We start from the raw sequence: 17,017 nt of genomic DNA, 5'->3' as shown, positions 1-17,017 counted from the left end.
GCGCATGTTGCGGAGTGATTTGGCCAAAATAGTTAATTACTATGATAAGCTTATTTGACAATATTTGACAGTTTGTTCGATGTTCTCTTAGCTTAACTTAGCTTCTCTTCTCTTCACTTAGATTGGTTTCTTGATAAAAATATTTTTAGCTGATTATAACGTTTGAATATCCTATTTGAAAAAGGTTTCAAATCGAGCTCAAAAGAAATAGTTTTGGGCAGCCACGATGTCATCAATGGCGGAATTGTCCTGATGTTCGAGGTGATTCTCTTCGGTAGGAGCACCTTGCGAGAATGTTTTACCTCGCTTTCAAGAAAATATTTGAGAGGGGCAATGTACACAATTCGTGTACAAAACATCTGTCAATAAGGACCTAGGTTCTAGAAAATACGGGCACTTGCTACGCAATTGTAATATTCCTATTGCACCAGGAATTATAATCTTGTGCGTGTTTCTGTCCTCTTTTCATGCCCTTATTTCTGTGAATTTCAATAAATTAATACAATTTTGACATTGTTAACGTTTTAATCATTGTCTAAATATCATTTGTACTTTGTTGTCTTTGCAGATTTTGGTGTGTTTCACACCAAACGAGCCTACTTTTTCTCGCCATCTGGCACGTTGTCCTCCAAATCGACGCCATTGCTCGCTCACGTTTCCAGACACTCTCTTTCCAGCGGTTTTATGACTTTGTTGAGTCGAAACGGTGAGTAAGATCCTAAAAATAACTAACTTCGTGAAATAAGAAAGAGAATGCTCAATGAATTGATACCTGAATCGACGGAAAATTTTGATTTTATGCACAGGATAAAGAACTGCATGGCATTTCCATGCTCAGACTTTAGACAGCCACAGGAGATTCAGATAATATGGGGGCGTCCGGCTGGCCGGCAAAACCTCAATTTATACTCCCATATTTGGTGTTTTCAGAAACGTCGTAACGTTGCGTGATATATTGCCACTTCTGCGTTGTATCGCCATTTATGTGATGAGGTTAACTCCCAATGAAAATTGGCGATATGCCGACTCTTCTTCTTGCCGCAAAGTGATATTGCACAACGACCAGCAATACAGAAGTGACTGACTGACTGACATAAACATGAATCAAAGATGACAATTGACATTGTGGACCAAAAATGTTGTTGCACAGTGCTGAAATGTGAACAATGTCGAGAGGCACATGCCAAAAAATTAAGACCCAATGGTCTTCTCTGTGGTTGTTGAACTTAAGGTTCTAACCGTTTTTCTTTTCCAGATTTGCTGCAAAGCCGGCTAGTTATATTGCACCACATAGGTGAACTAAAGCGATCACCCACTAAATCTTTTTTTATGAATTTCTGCAAGAACTGCCTATTATTGAATCAGAATAGATACTTATATCATTGGAAAAACAAAGCACATCTGAACTCAAAATGGCTGTCAATGTCAACATCAACAAGGCGGACGACCAGTTCTATCGGTACAAAATGCCCAAGCTGATAGCTAAGGTATGTATCTTTCCCCCAGTATGATTTCAACTGCCACGTGATGAAATGAAAGGAGTTTGAAATACATTAGAAATTGACTTAACCTTCCATCAATCAAGGAAAGAACTAGCTATCATGGCAGAGGTCGTTGCTGCCATGTGGTTTGAATAGAATCCCATCAGTTTCACACAAATGAGATCATTTGAATTACTCTAAAAGTTTTTTCTTACAGTTTGTACAATGGCATATTCTTTTGTAGTGACCTATTTTCAATTTTCTATTGTCAGGTGGAGGGCAAAGGTAACGGGATCAAAACAGTCATTGTCAACATGCCAGAGATCGCTAAAGCTCTCTCCAGACCCCCTACTTGTAAGTATCATAATCATACAGTCTTGGCACCACTCAAATATGTCAGACTGGTGTGGTTTGGTGTATCGCGCAAGATTTTGAAAGGAAAATATCAACAGCAGAGATGGCGAAATGTCGCAGACCTCCCTTTTGTGTAACCTATTACGTCAACCAGCCTTTCCCAACAGACTCCAGTCTCTTGAATACCAGAGTGAAATCACAAGATTGTCCCAGTTTGTGGCATCATTCTTAGATTTTAAATGATACCGGTAGTTTACTGCAGCTTCCTGACAGGAGTTAGTTTTCTCTTTTTACAGATCCTACCAAATACTTCGGATGTGAACTTGGTGCCCAAACCCAATTTGATCTTAAGAATGATCGTTACATAGTTAATGGTTCACATGATCCCGCAAAGCTTGAAGAATTGTTGCATAACTTTATTAAGAAATTCGTGCTCTGCCAACAATGTGAAAACCCTGAAACCGATCTTGTAAGTATCAATATGATGTTGTCTCGCTTCCAAGTGTCATTCCTATTAAAAAAATTGTGCAGATGTCACTTGAGTAAATGCCAGTGACAAGCTGCCATGCCTGAGGTTACGAGGCCAAGATTTAAAAAGACAATTGGCCCAGTAGCCCTATCTCCCTGTTTACAAGAGTGCCCTCTGCTTTGAGTATTTCTTCTTCAGAAAAATTCCGTTGAAAAGACAAGGAGTGTAAAAAAGTTAATTTGAGTGGGTAATTTGGAATAAACTTGATAGAAAGATAGATATTTGAATTTAGAATGGTCTCAAAGAAATATCCGACAGTTATTAAACTTTTTCTTATTTTCCTCTTCAGGTTGTATTGATCAAGAAACAGAAGATCAACCAACGTTGCATTGCCTGTGGCTATGTAGGGATGGTTGATATGACACACAAGCTGACTACCTTCATCTTGAAGAATCCAGCTGTAAGTAAAAAAGTCGAGCAAAAATAGCATTGATGAGTTTCACTTCCAGGTTTAGGCATTTTCATACAAATTTTGACAGAGGTTGCCAGACAAACAAAGTAAGCTGTCAGCTTTGCCAGCAGTTAGAACCACCACCTATTTGATAAGCGATAGCTCTTTCCTGGAAATTGTATTCAACTCAAAAGAAATTTCATTGTAAATTTTGAATCTCTGCAGGATGGTCCTGCTGCTACTCCGTCTAAGAAGGACAAGAAGGCTGCCAAACGCAAGGAGAAGGAGAATGAAAAGAAGGGACGCTCCAGTCCCGAGGGCAATCACAATAACACTACTAATGGTGATGCTGCCAGTCCCAAGGAAGCTGTCAGGGAAACGACGCCTTCTAAGGAGAAAACACCTGCTAAAGATAAGGTATTGAGCATTGTCATTACCCATCCTCTGACACTTGCCAGGCTGACTTTCAAAAAGTCCTGAACTTTGAATCATTGGAATGAACTGCAAACTCTAGAAATATTGTCAGATGCACTGACAATTCCATTGCAAACAGTTTGTAGTGTAGCCATTGTAACTATACACAATAGAATTGAGTAGGATTTAAGAAGTAATTCATGGTTGTACCTGAAGAACCTCAGTTCAGAGAGTCAGCTCTTCAACTGTCGATAATTAGATATCAATCGAATGTATAAAACCATATCTCTAGTTTCATATCATCGAGAACAGCTGCAGAGTTCTCATGAGAGGAGTGAGACACTATTCCACTCTTTGTCATACTGTACACATATCTGAATGTTATTATATTCGGCTGTAAAATCCAATAGTGAATACTGATATCAATGTGTGCACAAAGCACTTGACTGTTGGACTTCTGCAATGAAGATTGTGTTGTGTACTTGTATAGCATACATGATTGTTTTGAAGGCATTCATCGTTCTTGGTATTTTCTGTTCAGAATCATGTCAACAAGGCCAAGCTAAAGGACGATGACGAGGATGATGATGATTGGGGTGAAGACTTCAACGAGGAGGAAATCAAGGCCAGGATGGAAGAGCTCTCTCATGCTGCTAAGGCCCTCACTATGGATGATGACCTGGAGAAGTCATCAAGTGAAAGGCTGGACATCTTCTACAAGTTTGTCAAGGTAAAGACTAAATAAGGACATTTGACTGACCAACGTGCACATATCACAACAGGATTGTCCAGATCAAGTCTGTTCAATCCTGAGACTTGTGGGACTCTAAGTTACCAAAAGGATCTTGTGACCTGTCATAATCAGACTTCTCATCCACACCTCGCGCAAGCCATTGTGAAAGCATTTAGCAAATGATAAGCAGGGAGCTAAGCGTTCGTTAAAAGTATCATTTGAAGATGGCAGCACTGTACCGCTCCAGGGGTCAGTGGTGCTGAAGGGGTGTCTTCCGTGTCCCACACTGCAGATCAACCGTAGCAAAAAGATGAGTAAACGTCATGTGGTAATCTCTGTTCAAAGCCTGAATGCCCTTTCTCTAACATTCTTGTTTACAATTTCAGAATAAACTTATGAAGAATGAGATAGTGGGCCATGACAAGTCCATCCTTGCTGAAGCAGACCGCCTTGAAGTGCGCGACAGGGCCCCCTTGGTGCTGGTCGAACTGTTGCTGACTGAAGATGTCCTCAACGACCTGAAGAAGTACTGGGTGGTATTCCTGAGGGTGAGTTTTCTTGGGCCTGTCCCGTGGAAAGATCATTAGCCTCAATTCAGTGCCTGCTAAGTTTACTGGAGACGGATAAGGATAAAGTCACAGCAGGGCCTGATGGGAGAGATGAGAGTCAAGTGTAAAACTTCATTGAGAAGTGGTCACTACCACTACCACCTCTCTGAAGTCACAGGTTGTTGGCTGGGGTAGTTCGCTGTAGAGGTCCTCTTCCTGTCAGTAAACCTTTGAGTTGACTGCTCTTCTTTCAGTTCTGTCATCCATTTTGATACAGTATTTCTATTTCTGTTTCAGTTCTGCCATGAAAACATCAAAGCACAGCGCTACCTGCTCGGTGGCTTTGAACTGCTGGTCGGGAAGGTGCACAGAGATACCCTTCTGCCTAAAGTTCCTCACATCATCAAATCCCTGTATGACCTGGAAATTCTTGAGGAAGAGGTTATCCTGGAATGGGGTGAGAAGGTAAGCAGGGCTGACAAGTTGCACAACTTGAGTACAGTACGTCTTTTGTTGCTGAGGCCCATTAGGCTATCGTTACATAGGCCTCATTCGTTCACTTCCCACATGTCACGTTCCCCTTAATGCGTTCGTTCCTCACTGAATGCATGCCACAGGGCCGTGCATTCACCGAGGAACGTTAAGTAAAGCTGGAACGTGACATGTGGGAAGTGAACGAATGAGGCCTATGTAACGTCAGCCTTATACACACCCAAGACACATTCCATGAAGTCAATATTGTGCACCCGAATGTGTGACACCTTTATTTTGATGTTCAACACTAGACATAGGCTGAAATATTGGGCCGTACTGCGTCTAGTCCATCTCTGACCTTCTATATGATCCAGAATGTGTCTGTGATTAAGAACGTCGGTAATCAAAGTCATATTTTGAATTTTCAGCCAACTAAGAAGTACGTCGAGAAATCAGTGAGTGAAGAAATCCACAAGAATGCTGAGCCGATGTTGAAGTGGTTGGCTGAGGCTGAGGAAGAGGAGGCAAGTGATGAGGAAGATGAGGATGAAGATGACGAAGATGGGGATGTACAGGTAGGTCGAAAAATTGAAAATTCTGGTTTTGCTGCCAGAAGAGCGCGGTACCAACTGATGTTCGAGCTTCTCTTTCGTTACAAGTCTTGTCCAGTGGTGCTTGTTCTTGTGTTAATGTAACAGGCAGCCAATGCAACTCTTCTGCTGCCGAGCCTTGGATTCCAATCCAGACTTTCCATTTTTCCATAACTAACAACAGGTGTCAGAACTGTCTTCTGCTCAATACTTTAGTTGGTCTCACTTTGTACAGGTGTCTCTAGTAGTAGTCATGAAGCCACCCAAAGATTAGTCATCACTTAGCTCAGCCTGGTTCATAAATTTCATGTGATCATCTCATCAAGGTGTGTACTGAGGAATCGGTTTATACATGCACAGAGTCATTTTCGAGTACACTTGTTGTGTTTCAATCAATTTTCATGACTCATCCCTCCTTGAAATGAAATATGCTCCTAAAGTATGAATTAGTAGCCTATTGTCAAATTATAGTCTAATACTTCTTTATCAGATCATTTGATTATGTTGAAATCATTGGCTGTCATCCAAGCTTGAAACAGTTCAATATTCATTTGGTTGTGAAATAGGATATTCCATCTTGGACTATATTTCCTAGTAGTTTGTCTCATGATTTATGAGCTGAGCTTTTTCTGCACTAAAACTAAAAGGCTGTATGAACTGTCATGCAACAAGTAGAGTTGTTTTATCTGATGTTCCATTGGAGTTGGGTGATGAGTCAGACGCATCATCACGCTTTCGTAATCTGATAACTCAAGTATATGCTGAGATTTGTAAAACATAAACACAACTCGCATTAGAACTTTGTAGTGGGATTTTTCTGCATCGGCAGCTAACCTGACGGTTAGTTAGATAGGTCTTAAAGGCGTTTGCAAATGATTTACTAAGATAAGAAAATCTGCCAACGCAGCGTTTGTGAGTTGTGGTTGAAGATGTTTGAAGGGTAATCGTTGTCTTAACTTAACCTCAGTGACTGGATGAGTCATGTAATCGGGCGTTTAAACCGTGGGAATATTTTACGACTACTACACAAATTAACCACCTTGATGCTATTAAGACTAGCCTTATTTTTAACCCGGCAAGCCTTGGGTGCAGAGAGTACCAGGTTTGACCATAGGGTCCATCTCGTGCACAGTTCTCTGTAAACTCGTATCCACCCTTGGCACGTGGCCTCTCAGAACTGTGCTACCTTTCTGAAACCAAGCTTGAAGGAACTTATGGTTCTCGGTTGTTAGTGTTCTAACTTATTTATACAAGGCCAACTGTGCACACACTCAGGGTGGAAATGCAGACACAGTTGTCTGCAGAGTACATCCAATGTACATGACTGACCTGTCTATCAAGTAAATTTGAAGCTTGAGAATAAATAGTATTTCAGTGATACCATGCTTATCTTACCACTTGTGGTCAATTTTATCTCAACCAAAATGAAGTTACCGAGCTAAGATGAGTAACTGGTTGAGGTCAGCGCAAACCAATCGAATAAATCAATAAGATGTAGCTGTGTTGGCAGTTAGCGCACTCACCAGACAGGTGGCTAGTCATAAAAAGTGTGGCACCTGGCTTTGAGGTTTTCAAGCTGATGGTTCTTAGTAGTTGATAGTTTGCAGCTTTGACCTGACTGACCTGGCCTGGTGTTCATTCGGAGTCGAGAAGTGGTTCAAGATGTTCACACAGTATGGGAACTTGAAGTATATGGAGGATTCATTTTACGGCATTTCACAGATTACAGTATGCGTTCTGTGTCGGAGTTCATAGCATGATGCCCTGGACCACAAAACCAGTCCATCAGAGCACATGGTTGATTTTCACTCGATTGAAGGCACAAGCCATGACACTAGACATGAATTTCAATGCGTATCATCCAAACATTGTCTTATCACCAATACAATATGGTGAACAGCAGGATTGGATGGACTCAGCACCCACCTTTCCTCTATAAGATGCCCAGCTCAGCTGTGGTTCCTATAGAAAAACCAGACCGTGAAATGGTGATCCTCAGACAGGTTGCAGTAAATCCTCAGGAATCAACAGGTTCCTAGAACGAGACCGACTGTTCTGGTCACCTTTCAGCAGTTCGTTTTCATGTTTACAAACATAGGTAAGAATAGTTCATTGCCTCATCTCGAGATCTGCCGACTCTCTCCCAGATGGTGGACGCTTCTTCCTCACTTCGTCTAATTTACCCCGTGCTTCTTTATTACCAGTTGCAGTGAGGTGTGTGAGTTTTTCCTCGACCTCTCTGTCATATTTAGCTTTCTTGGCTAAGGTTTCTGTGTGGGAGGCAGCTGGTGGTTTTAGATTTCATGTTCCTGGGCTGGGTAATGAATTGAAGACTGCCCCAGTAATTTCTGTCTATGATGCAGTTTTCGTTGCAGTTAAAAATAGCATTACCACAACGGTGCTTTTCACGGTCAGACTGCTGAGCTGTGCTGTATGAAGCATATGGTCTGGATGACGATGTCTATGTCTTCTAGTCTACCATCCTACATTAGAAGTCAACCACCTAAGAATTCTGCTGACGGGCTCAGTACACCTGCAGAAAACATAATAGTGTTCCCCTTCCTTTCTAAAAGTTGAAATGCAAGTTGCAGACAGTAGGTCATCACCAGTGTTGTTTCTACCACTAACAGTGCAAATCAAAGTGTTAAAAATTCAGGAATATGGCTCTTTGGGTTAAACCCTGTTGTTAATTCTCCCTCTGGCTGATGTAACTTTGCACTGCTTCCGACCCAAGTTACGGCAATGATGGAGAAATACATGAAGAGAAATATAAACACAGCGTAAGCTTGTTCCCAGGCACACAAAATGAGTCATCGGTGGTTGCAATGATATCTTACCCATTTAGCCGCGGGTACGTTGCAGTAGGAGATGAGAAACGACCAGTGATTAGAATCCTTACCAAAAGAGGAGACTCAAACCTGATTGGCTTTCAAGTGTTGGTCGATAGATTTATTGACTGTTATGGTGTAATGTTTTTGTTTGCTCGTTACTTTGTTAACCGTGGGAGGGCATATCAACATGTGTAGGATTACAAAGTGGCGTCATGTAAACAGTGAAGAGGTTCTTCTTGAAACACTGATTGCCTGCGGAGAGACTTGAATTTTGCAATGATGTGGGGACGATATATCAAATCTTTATAAAGTGAATCTATGGCTTTTTGCATCTGTGACTATTTTGTAAATAATCCAAGAACATAATCAGTAATGGTGATGTTCGGTGGGGATGTTTTTGGCCTCCATCTTCTATAATTGAGTGTGTAGGCTGAGTAATTTGCCCATAACATGAAAAAGAATGCCGACTGCTGAGCACGTGTTGTGGGGGTGTTTCTCGCCGTCTTATTCTGAGAGATGAGGAAATTTGCATAGTTTTGAAGATAAATGTTGTAGTCTACATCACAGTTTGCTTCTTTATTTGAACAAACACCTATCCCCTCATGTTGAACAAGTTTGCACTGTTTACCTCTGTATCTTAGATTTTAGCAGTGGTCCTGTTGCCTGAGATCACCGAATTTGAGGGGGCAACTTCAGTGAGCATGTTGAGCACTACTGGTTGGGAAGAAGGACCACCAGCTCTACTGGTTGTCTCGTAAAATCACCCGCTGCCGATCAGACAAACTATTTCAAGTTATTGCAGTGTCTTGCGCAACTACTAGATGTCTAATAAATTAAGGCACACTGGCATTTATGTACTCTTTCATCTAAATCTCTACAAAATGCTGCTCTTTTTCTGAATTGCCTGAAGACCATTTTCGGTGTAAATATGGCTAGAGTTGCGATTGATGAGTCATTTCTGCCAGGGTACGTGCAACAGGTTGTAGCACTTCTCTCCAGGTAATTGGCCAATCAGCATCCACTTGAATTATCCACCACAGATGGTGCACCGTTAGTGAAATGATGTGTCATATTATCACCGATTATGGCTGCAAAGATCACTGCGGTCTATTTAGGTATCAATGGAACAACAGTTTTTCCCGAGTTGTCAAATCAGAGAGCCAGAGATAACTTTATTCAAGATTACATGAGTCTTTGCTCCGGTAACATTGTTCAACAAGGTTGTCCAAGTGTCAGCTGGTGTCTGTGTCTTTGTGACAATACTGGTCTTGTTCAATAAATGTGTCAAGATCAGTGTTTCCTTAAAACTGAAAGCACACCTAATCTTTCCCATGCTTTATTTGTTTTGTTCTCAGACTAGTATTACCTAATCATTTTTGATCAGTAGCCCCTGTCATGCCACAGGCTATATGCCTGTGTTTGCCTGAGTACTTCTCCCTTTCACTAGGTGAAGTAATCTCCATCGATATCTCAAATGTTATGGATAATCTGACACTAACAGAAAGAGCAGTTATTTGAATTGTGCAATACTGGCGCTGTCAATAGGTGAATGGTTTTCCATTCAAGCTCTGTATGGCTGAGAATGGAATGATTTCATTGATAAAACACTGTGTCTGGCACTTTGAATTATGTGATCCAGACACCTGTGGATGAGTCACTCTGGGTGGAGTTCGGTATCTTTTGTGAATGAGCCGGAAATGGCTTCCGATATGATGCATAATATTGAATGAAAAGTTCACTTTAATAGCTGGTAGCCCAGGCCTTGGCATTAGATAACAATAGGGAGGAAACTTTCTTGATTCTGAAAACTGATTGATTCGTAGAATATAAAGGAGGGGCCTTCTAAAAAAAGCCTCTGTCTGTATCTTGTCCTGTAGCAAAACATGCATAGCAGTAGCTCATTTGATGAATAAGACTGGACTGCACAAGATCAGTTGGCTATGCAAGTCTGTAACCTCCACTGGCACCAGACTTCTTGTCCCAACCGTTAAGTAAATAAAAGGGAAAAGAATATACAGCCAATTCAAAAATGTATCGCCTAAGCGATCCCAAAGTGTCGGCAATCACAGCTTTCCTAGGAAAAATCCTCATAGAGTTGGCGGGTGTAATTAACTGATGAGCGTTGTGGCACCAGGTTGTTCTCCGACAGGTGATACGGTGGCTCCATAAACACAAACTGGTCCAGAGGTTCTCCTCACCTTGCTGAGGAGGCCCTCATCTCTTGTTCTTCATTGATTGAATCATTAGAAAAAGATCGAGCTAACTTATCTCTGATCACCCCATGAACCTGGTAAGCTGCTCAGTTTCCGGTTGCAGCGCCTGGGGGCACGGAGGAGTAGGCTGCGATGTCTGGTTACCTGCTCAGTCTCGCATCGAACAAGATCTACAGATGTTCGCCCGGAAAAAGTGTATTGATCTTGAAACCAATGATCGATTGACTTGATAATGATAACATCGCACTTGCAACATCTCGGCTCATTTGATGCAGACTACACAACCCAGTGTTATGTTTTGAATGAAATAGAGGGAGCTGCACCACATCTCTTCTCACACCAAATGAATTCCAACATTACTTGAATTCATATTTGCACAGTTTGGATGATCTTTTGTTATAATGTTCTCAATTTAATGGAGAAGAAGTTTTTGTGTTCATTGAAATGACGTCTGTTATTCAACAACAATCATTAGGTGCATGCATAATATTTGGCTGCATGTTGTCTGCCGTCTGCTTGGCAACTTGCCGGCTGACCCTAGTCATGTGAGGCTGAGGTTATGCGATGAGTCATTCATTGAGATCATGAAATGCTTGTCTATCAATATTGCCCTATGCCTTAAAGGCAAGCTCAAATCAAAATCAATATCATGCTTCATTGAAAGAAATCAAAGAGCTTCCCAAATGTTCAGATAGGTTTTCGCTTTGATTGTTCTACATCAAGGCTCAGATCAGAGTTGATCTTTCAAAATCCTGAATAAAAAAACCCCAGCATTTTATGTCAATGACCAAACTCGGTGAAAATGTGTCAGGCAGAGGAATCATTCCCATTCTGAATCGTTACATGTACTTGGCTGTTATAGACCTGTTGAAATCGTTCTCGTTGAAGGTGAAGGTCATCCCAAAGTTGGTTTCTTTTTTGCTTGTAATATTAGTCATGTTAGTGGTCTTCCTGTGTTTTCTGAGCTGCAGGTGTCTACTCTGTGTGAATACTATCCCTCCTGGTTTGTTGATCTTGCCCCTTGCCTACATGTCAGATTGCCACTTCGTTTCTGCTGTTCAAATGCTGATTGCTTTACAAAATACAGTTGATTTATTGAAGTGTACTTTGATATCTGATGATTTTGCGAGTCTGATTCCTTTCTCTTGTCAAATTGATTGCCGGGCCACAGCAGCTTATCTTAGAAATGAGCTGATCAGGTTGTGAGGGTTCACCCCCCCCCCCCCCGAAGGTGGGTCAAGATAGGTTGTTTGTGTCACTGCAGTTTCCAGGTGGTGCCTGTTGTGGTGCAGTGATTCCATCTTTGGCTTCTCCCACAATGTCTGAGTGGTTGGCCACAGATATGATGACTTGTTGATTGGAATGGGGTATAAATTTGGCTTTCTCGGCCATATAGGAATAACAAAGGTTGTCAATATGCACCTTACCAGTACTGCGATGATAATTTTTGCCTTATAAGGTCATTTGCCATGAGATCAACATGGACACCTCTGGAGCTTTGCCATGTCACCATGGTCGCTTGAACTGCTGTCCCATGCTGTTCAGATCCCACAGCCATATTTGGTTGCAATCTGGCACTGGATAAGTCAATGAATATTGCCAATCAATACCAAATAAGGTACGAGTTTTATTGAGTTTTATCGGCAGTTAGGCAGTTAGCGTTACTACTGTTTGTCTCATTGTTGATTATTTATAATCAATCATCAACAAGGTCGGCAGCTCTTGTGGGGGTGGGATCTGGGGAATCCCTGGGTTATGTTGATTTATTGAACGTCATGCTACATGAATTATTCATGAATACACGTGGAACATGTTGGCTTGTGACCATTGGAGTACTGGCGTCGCCTGTTCAGTGACAGCTAGTCCTTAGAGGTTTTCTTGGAATACCTTAAGGTGTATATCATGTCTCCCAAACGTGGTAGATAACTCTAGACCTTGGCACCAAATATGGCTGACAAAAACACTGCCCCGTACTATTGTACTTCGTGTCAGATCTTTTTTTGTGGTCAAAGGACTTATATTGCAGTTTTTGTTTGGTGCAAATATGAATTGATAACAATTTCCAGCAGTGTCACTATATCATTTTCTTCGAGTCTTTGGAATAAATCTCCTCCTTATAAAACGTTTTCCATCTTCTATGAAAAGTTGTGCTTGAAATGATAATACCCCCTGCCTGTTGATAGTGTCTGGGCTTTGCTTGTTTAGCATCCTGGCAGTGTGCCACCCTATGAATCATTGGGCAGCCAGACTGTGGTTTACCAACAGCTCCGCATGTTTCCTTCTTGTTAACAATGTTAATACATGTGATGCATAATATTAGTAAATCGTAAAGAAGCTTATGGTGAACCTTGGTCAATATTGGCAAATCTTAATCTTTTGAGTTTATTTGCCCTACAAAAAGTGAGTGAGTCATGATTATGATCTTTTAACCTTGGTCACTTGATGTGTAATTGTTATCAACAAACGAAATACAATCCTTGAACACAATAACCTTGTGACAGCCTGTCCAGTGACTTCCTACCAAGTACACTGCGGTCAAGTTATCACATATCAGAACATGATGTTTCCTGACTCAGACCACCTGTCCTCAAAGAGCTGGCCAATGATTATTTTGTGACTGAAATATATCATGATGACTATACTAGTCCCTTTATGAGGCCAGCTCAATGACCTATTTCATTGTATATTTGAATTTATTGTTAATTTGACCAAATCATTTCATTTTGTGAAACTGAAAGCAGCATTAATTGTAACCCTTAAGTGATAAGAACTTTGATACATTCTTAAACACCTGCAAGGTATTTTTGGTGTTGGAGGAAGATTTCTAACACAATGTCTGTCTTTATCACTTCAGGTTGTTTACAAGAAGGATGCCACCAAGGTTCACACCAAGACCATCAAGGCTGAACCCGTCAAGCCAGCTGCCCGTCCGGCACAGGAAGTAGAGGAAGAAGACTTCGACATTGACGCTATCTAAATCACATACCATCAGACGCACGTTTTTTCATCCTATGAATGATCAATTGGATGGTAGCAATTTCTGCATGGTTCTCCGTTAATCAGATGATCATAATTTCTGATACTGAAAACTATTTGGTGTTTTGCTTGAGTTGAGTCGTTCTGAAGTTGCTGTGGGAATTTCAAACTAGTTCTCATTTTGGGCTAGTTCCATTTTGATTGGATGTTGCACCCTTATAAAGTTTATGATCCTCCTTTGGTCTTCGCCATAGTTATTTGTGATATTTGTCTGTTGATCGCTGGCACCAATTACATTTCTTGAACTCTTTTCCTTAGTTCCATGAGCTGTCTCGCTTAAGTTCAAATAAAAGGCTTTCAATTCAAAGATTGACAAGCCATATTGTTTTGAAATGTCACATAGATCATGAATATGTAACTTTTATGGCATTGCGATAAATGACAACAGAGGCAATGAGCACAAATGATGTCACGCACATCATATCGCCTAGGATGCCTTTTATGACGTCACCAACACTCTGTGACGTCACACAAACCTTTTTCTGTTGACTGTACTATTTGTCGCATATGCATGAAACGTACATATTTGGCAACAGATCTTTATCATTTGGCATGTGTGACCCGCTCTACCAAAACTAGGCGCTTGTCGCATCTGAACTCGACAGGTTGATACAGACTTGTTGTTCATTTCCCTATTGTAGACCTTTTGTGAAATCTATTACAAACTGATTTGGTCACATTTCACAAAAGGTCTACAATAGGGAAATGAACAACAAGTCCGTATCAACCTGTCAAGTTCAGATGCGACAAGCGCCTAGTTTTGGTAGAGCGGGTCACATTTGGTAACAGATCTTTATCATTTGGCATGTTATCTTAATCTGAGGCAATCGTAAGATTCTGTTCTATTTGAGCTTCAAGTGGGGATTGGACTAAGGATTGGACATATTGGGGTAAGATGGGGAATGGTGGATGAATGGGCTGCTGTGCTACTTGCTTGACATCGATGGAGGAAATATATGGTTTACAAGACAAAAGTTCTGCTGTACTGATAGGGGGTTGATTTTGAAAATATCAAATCAACAGCTCGAAACACGAGGTCTAAAGCAAACCATTAGTTGTTCAATTCACCGTGCCATTTTTATATATCTGTTGATTGGACAAAATTTTGAGCTGAATAATTGTTTTTGAGGTGTAGGGTAATTTTCTCTGATGATTTCTTGTTTAACCATGTCTGATGTCCCACTGCCTATAAATAAGTTTGTTTACTGTCCTATGTCTTTTGATGCTATACACACCCTGGAGACCTGCGTTGTATGTAGTATATTAGGAAAAAAAACCCATGCATTGTAGTTTGTATATTGCATGTATCTTCTACATTGTATCACATGAGGAGTAGTCCATCTCATCTGATGGTTTAAGCATCAGCAATGCCCTAAACGTCAATCACTTGGTCCTTTCTAAAAAACACCTTTCTGTCAAAGAAACTTTTGACTTGCATGTCTGACTGCAGTTTTCATCTTAGAAATTTAAGATTTTGAGATGAGATGGACTACAGTAGTTTTGGAACGCTTCCATTGCATCACCGGTGTCCCACGGATGGAATGAAGTCCCAGTGTAAGGATGAAAATTCCCAGTGACATAGTAGAGCTTACTTAATTATAAACCCCTTTCATCTGTATCATCATTTAATCAAACCTTGTCACAGTCATGGGAACTTCGTTTTTCAATCAATGTCACCCCTGAGCAGTGTTCATCATCCATTATTGGCTTTGATAGCTTACCTTGTGTATGGCCAGTTTTAGAGTTCCATCTTCTTAGAGACCAACGCTTTGATAGTAGCGAGTAGAAACTTCGTCATGAGCCTCTGTAAAGGTGACATTCCCTAGTTTTTCATCAACAATTGCTTCGGTAGATTATCAAAATGAGTTGTCAGTTGCTTGAAATGAGAAGAAATGTCAAAACTTGTAACATAATAAAGGTGGTTTATTTCAGCTTAAAGGCAGGGTATGCCCTGAAGATAATGTGCTTGTACAGATGATATTTGTTGTTCATCCATTTAATTTATCTGAAAATGGTCGATTCAGAGAGAATGTCACCAAGAAACTTAGGAAATATAAAATTATTGGTGAAATTCTTTTGGATTGGAAACATTTCGTTCATTGTTTTGATTCACAAGTTTCAAAGTTACCAATGAAAATGTTTTGAGACTTTTGGCTTAAAAATGTTATTTCATATAGAGATATACTTGCTAATATGTCATACATCTTTTTCGTTAGGAAACTTCTATTTCATTTCTTTTCGTGCACCTTATGTATTTGTTTTACCTCGAGCTCATAATATTAGTGTCGAGTCACTGAAGGCATCTGAAGGTTGCCCTTTTTCTGGTTCATTATTTGTGACTTTTGGTGCACCTTACAGAAATTCAGTCTCAAACTTCTAGTTTCAATGTTAAAACACTGAATACCTTTGCAAAAATTAACTGATGTGACTACCTTGTTAAATCACTGAGAACTTGGAAGGTGAGGTACTGCACTTTGTTATCATGTGGGCTTTAGTATGTTAATTGTACTTGTATGTGAGCTGGTCTTTATCACTGCTTAGCACGTGGAAAGTCTGACAACCACCATGCCAAACATCAGGTTTGACAAGTTCAGACTAAAATCCATCACTTTTTACATTACCGTGTCTAGCCTTGGGGATATTTTGGTTCTGTTTTTCATCATTTCGGGTGGGTACGGTGTGATTTTCTTTCTGCGGGGCACAGGTTTTTGCCCTTTGATCATGTAGTATGATTGTATTGTGTACTTATGAAGGAATAGCTGTTCTGCCCAGCAGATGGCTCCGTATACATTCATACAGGTTATGTTGATATATAGATATGATTCAAATTGATCTCTTTTCACTTCTACAAGGTCTGTGGCAAAAAGTAAGTTCGTGCCCCTGTCTTTGGTTTGACTTGAACCACAATGGTCCAAGAAAGACAAGGCATAGCATTGATAATGAAATAACTAATCCATGAATGGATAATGCAATTCATTCTTCTAATGGAATTCATTCTTCGACTGGGCCAGTTGACCCATGAAAATGGACCTACCTTATACGAGTGAAAAGAGAGTATCTTCATTGTACGTTGTGTTCTTTTGGTTTGAATGTGAAGGCCTGGAATGGCAAATAAATATGATTTGCCTTACAATTTCCTCTGTCATTTGTCATTTTCTCTCCAGAGGGGTTGTTGAATCCTGGAGTTGCTGGAATTTCAAGACTCTCGGATTCTGCCCAAAACCATCAACATCCTTAAAGGATTGTGCCCCTTCATGAAAGCGTGGTTATTTCGATTGATAATCCAGGTGCCAGCATTTTCTCTACAGTCTGGAAGCTGGTCGGGAACTGGATTGGAACCCAATGAAGCATTAAATAGCTCAGGGTTGTCCAGGTGTTTCTCTGATTACATTACCTTGAAGGAGTTGCAACAAGTCTTCCACC

The 17,017-nt window shown here is 40.6% G+C and overlaps 1 protein-coding gene across 1 annotated transcript; it reads left to right on the top strand.

The window, feature by feature from the left end:
- Window positions 1-382: 382 nt before the first annotated feature.
- Window positions 383-16,727, top strand: LOC135484438 (eukaryotic translation initiation factor 5-like). The gene is made up of 12 exons (XM_064765898.1): window positions 383-444; window positions 569-706; window positions 1,256-1,487; window positions 1,754-1,835; window positions 2,132-2,304; window positions 2,654-2,764; window positions 2,981-3,172; window positions 3,711-3,899; window positions 4,289-4,450; window positions 4,748-4,915; window positions 5,353-5,499; window positions 13,413-16,727. The coding sequence occupies exons 3-12, from the start codon at window positions 1,413-1,415 to the stop codon at window positions 13,533-13,535; spliced, it is 1,422 nt and encodes a 473-aa protein (XP_064621968.1). The 5' UTR covers window positions 383-444; window positions 569-706; window positions 1,256-1,412; the 3' UTR covers window positions 13,536-16,727.
- The last annotated feature ends 290 nt before the right edge of the window (window positions 16,728-17,017 follow it).

Source organism: Lineus longissimus, chromosome 3 (genome assembly GCF_910592395.1).
Source record: "Lineus longissimus chromosome 3, tnLinLong1.2, whole genome shotgun sequence".
Lineage (NCBI taxonomy): Eukaryota > Metazoa > Nemertea > Pilidiophora > Heteronemertea > Lineidae > Lineus > Lineus longissimus.
This window is presented reverse-complemented; position numbering and strand designations above follow the sequence as displayed.